This window comes from Corvus brachyrhynchos, unplaced genomic scaffold (assembly GCF_000691975.1).
Source record: "Corvus brachyrhynchos isolate BGI_N302 unplaced genomic scaffold, ASM69197v1 scaffold220, whole genome shotgun sequence".
NCBI lineage: Eukaryota > Metazoa > Chordata > Aves > Passeriformes > Corvidae > Corvus > Corvus brachyrhynchos.
The window spans coordinates 1,018,745-1,022,489 of NW_008236209.1; the positions used below are offsets into that span (position 1 = coordinate 1,018,745).

Here is a 3,745-nt window from a genome sequence, read left to right on the forward strand (position 1 = left end):
AGCTTTGGGGACAGTGCTGCCTGCAGGATCGGCTTCCTGAAGTCCCCTGGAAAACCTACAGAGAAGATGTTGCAAGTCTGACTTGATCAACCTCTTCCATTAACACCACCTTTGTCACCACAGGCAGGACAGCCAGCGTGGCACAGTCCTTCCCTCACTCAGGGGGACAGGCAGGGAGAGAAGACATCCTGCCGAGAGACACGGCATTCTGTGGGGCCACACTGGCCCCACAGTGCACACCCAGCTTCTGCTCTCCAAAACTTTTTGGGTGCCAAGAACTATCAGGTTGCTTTCAGGAAGACAGTGCCCACCCCAAAGAAAATGAGAGTCGGCTGCCCCTAAGGCCAAAGGATCTCAGACTAGGTTTGCCATGTTTCTGAAACAAGGCCTAGGATACGAGTCAAGGCAACAGAGGTGACAGGTGTGTGCATGTGTTGTTCCTGGGAGAACAGGAACACCTGGGTCACGCTAACCTATGTGTGGCACCATGTGAACCGTAAGGAACCGGGCCCCAGGACTGGGCCGTACAGACCGTGCCTGCGGAGGGAAAGCCGAGCGTCACTCTCGGGAGAGTCCCTGCCAAGCCTCAAGCCAAAACGGAGAGCCCGCTCCCTCTGCTGGGCACGGCGCGGGAGGACACGGCAGCCGCACCAGCCGCTTCCCAGCACCCAGGCAGCAGAGGAGCAGCACACGGACCAGAGAAGAGCAAGCTCTGCCTGCCCGCACAAGCACAGGGACAGACACGGGCTCGCAGAGGTGGAAAACAAAGGCACATCCCGCTCGAAGCCCCTGGCTTCCAGGGCTCGACTGCACAACATGGCGCAGAACAAGCTGGGAGCCAATAGCGGCATGGGCTGAGTCCTGGGAACCAGAGAGCTGCTACCACAGCCTTGTGCCTCAGTGAACACAGCTGGGCACAGCCCCGGGGCCGGGCACAGCCAGGCTGCAGACAGCTGGGGCACAGCACTGCTCACTGGAGCGAGGCTCACACCACACACAGCACTACACGCGTCTGTTTTACCTTGTCCGCGCTCCAAGGGGACTGGCCCTGCACCCGGCATCCCAACCTGTGGCTGCATCCCACCTGAGAGGGGACAGGCAGAGATCAGACCCTTCCTCAGCCGTCCCTGATGACTAACCCATTCCTCTGGCCCCAAATACCTTCTCACTCCCAGCTCCTGGGGGAGCATCTGGAGGTTTATTCCCTTGGTGTTGGTTCCCCCCAGGGATAATCCAACTTTGCAGCCCACCTTTGGCAGCAGCACAATGTACAGTACAGGGTTACGTGTGCTCTCACAGGGCCAAGCCCTCTGGTTAGGGGGAAGGCAGAGGGAGGTGGGTGTCTGCAGGACCCGTGTGCGCACAGGTGGGGCAGCTCGGCCCAAACTCACCTCCTGGAGCCATGGGGCCAGGGCCTGGGCCCTGCACAGGGGCTGCCATCTGTCCTGGGGCTGGCACCCCCCCCTGCATGGGTGGCTGCATCAGAGGAGGAGCACCGTTGACATGCATCCCGCCCTGCCCGGGAGAGACACTGGATCTCAGAGACACCCCGAAACCCGGGCACGTCCCCAGCTGGGAGAGCTGGAGCTGGCACTGCTCATCTCTCCTGCACAGCTCATGTGTCGTGCAGGCTCTTACTATGGGCTGTGGCTGGGATGAGGGGGTGTTCTGTGGGTTCAGCTGCGCGTTGGGCCCTGGCCCAGGCCCCGGTCCCGGCCCAGGTCCTGGCCCTGGCACTGGCTGCTGGTTGCCTGGGATCAGAGGAGGAACGCTGGTCTGGCGATGCAGGATTTTCTAGGGGAGGAAGGAGGAGAAAGGAGTTCTTTTCCACTCCCACTCCACAAAGGCTACCACCAATATCCTCCCAACCCCGGACGAGCAGCAAGGGACAAACCAGCGCGATCTCCGGGTCGACGATCCTCATGACCACCTGGGCCTGCAGCAGTGCATAAGCCAGCTGGGGGTTCTGAAGCAGCATGTTCCTGGCTTCCTGGGGGCTGTTCTGGACACACAGCTGAGAAGACAGGCACTGATCAGAGCTCTGACAAGGTGTGACAGGGGCTGGGAGGGGGCAGGCAGTGGCAGTAGGAGCTGTGCTCACGTAGGGAGCATGGCCCTCCTGCACTCACCTTCATCTGCTTCATCAGCTCAAACATCTGCTCGGGTGGCAGGCTGGCCACTGCCCGGCTGATGGACTCGGGGGCATCCTCTGGGTTGACAGGGTCCCCATAGGGTGACTCTATGATAGGCGCACCCGTGCCCAAGCCTGCAAAAGAGTTGGTGACTTCGCACTGCAACACGAACAGCGCAGGCAACGGGCCATTGGGAGGGGAGCACAGCTCGCCAGGGGGAAAAGGAGGCACTGAACTCAGGGAGATGTTAGGAGGAATTTCTTCACAGAAAGGGTGGTTAGGCATTGGAACAGACTGCCCAGGGAGGTTGTGGAGTCACTGTCCCTGGAACTGTTTAAGTAAAGACTGGACATGGCATTTAGGGCTCCAGTCTAGTTGACGCAGTGATGTTTGGTCAAAGGCTGGACCATGATCTTTAGAAACCTTTGCCAACCTAAATAATTCTGTGATTCTGGGATCATCTGGGAGCGAAAACACAGAGCTGAGCCCACGCATCCCTCTGGGAACTACTCGCAACACCTCTTAGAGCAGGTCAGCTGCACCAGCTGGGCAGAAGAGACGTGCCCTGCAGCACTGCCAAGGCCGGGCCCAGCGTGACAGCCCAAAATCCCAACTCACTCTTGAGCTCCTCCTTGTTCTTCTCGCTGGCGGCGTTGTCGACGCGCAGGGCCCTCCCGCTGAACTCGCGCCCGTTGAGGTTCCGCATGGCGCTGAGCGCCGTCTCCTGGTCCTGGTACTCGCAGAAGCCATAGCCCTTGGGCTTGCCCGTCTCCCTGTCGTACACCAGCCTGCGCGGCGAGGAGAGCGACAGCGCTGCTGAGGGCGGCGGGGGCGTCCAGCTGCGCCCACGGCTCCCACAGCTCCAGAGCGGACACTGGGACACGGCCGCAGCAGCGCTGGGAGCAGAGCGAAGGCTCCGCAGTCAGGCCAAGGCACACGACAGTCGGGCCCAAGCCACAGCCGAAGGGCCTCCTGGCTCCTGGCACAGAGCACGAAGCTGCGGTGTGCAGGAAGCCCACCAGGGCCAGCTCTGGGCCTCCCTTCACCCCACCAGGCAGCTCCTGGGACTGGCTGCTCCTGCAACTCCCAAACCCTTAACTGAGAGCTCTCCAGGGCCTGGTGCCAAGCCTGGGAAACACCTCTGAGAGGCACTGGGATGGGAGTGAGGAGCACAGAGCCTGACCAGGACCTGAGCACTTATCAGCCACAGCAGGGCAGCTCCTCCAGCCCAGGACTGCGTGCCCACGTCCATCTGCTGTGCACGGGACACTGTGCTCCATCTCCGGGTGACCCGGGCACAGCCACTCCGTCCTCTGCCCTGAGCACAGCTGCCACAGCCTCACAACCCCCGCAGATGCTGCGCTGCTCTGTGTGAGGAAACAGCCTCGAGCGGGCCCGGGGAGATTTAGATGGGATATGAGGCAAAATTCCTTTGCCAAAGCGATTGTCAAGCATTAGAACAGGCAGCCCAAGGCAGTGGTGGAGTCACCATCCCTGGAAGAGTTCAAAAGGTGTGTGCATGTGGCACTTGGAGACACGGTGGGCTTGGCAGGGCTGAGGGAACGGTTGGGCTGAATGCTTTTAGAAGTCTTCCCCAACGTTAAGGATTTGCG

The 3,745-nt window shown here is 60.7% G+C and overlaps 1 protein-coding gene across 1 annotated transcript in view; it reads right to left on the minus strand.

Moving 5' to 3' along the window:
* Positions 1–3,412, minus strand: part of CSTF2 (cleavage stimulation factor subunit 2) — a 6,486-nt gene extending 3,074 nt beyond the window's left edge. Inside the window, exons 1-7 of the mRNA XM_017741677.1 lie at positions 3,396–3,412; positions 2,751–3,046; positions 2,130–2,266; positions 1,895–2,014; positions 1,639–1,794; positions 1,392–1,515; positions 1,022–1,084 (exon numbers count right to left, since the gene is read on the minus strand). Of these exons, the coding sequence (XP_017597166.1) occupies positions 1,022–1,084; positions 1,392–1,515; positions 1,639–1,794; positions 1,895–2,014; positions 2,130–2,266; positions 2,751–3,046; positions 3,396–3,412 (913 nt within the window). The remainder of the gene's footprint in view (positions 1–1,021; positions 1,085–1,391; positions 1,516–1,638; positions 1,795–1,894; positions 2,015–2,129; positions 2,267–2,750; positions 3,047–3,395) is intronic.
* Between the last annotated feature and the right edge of the window lie 333 nt (positions 3,413–3,745).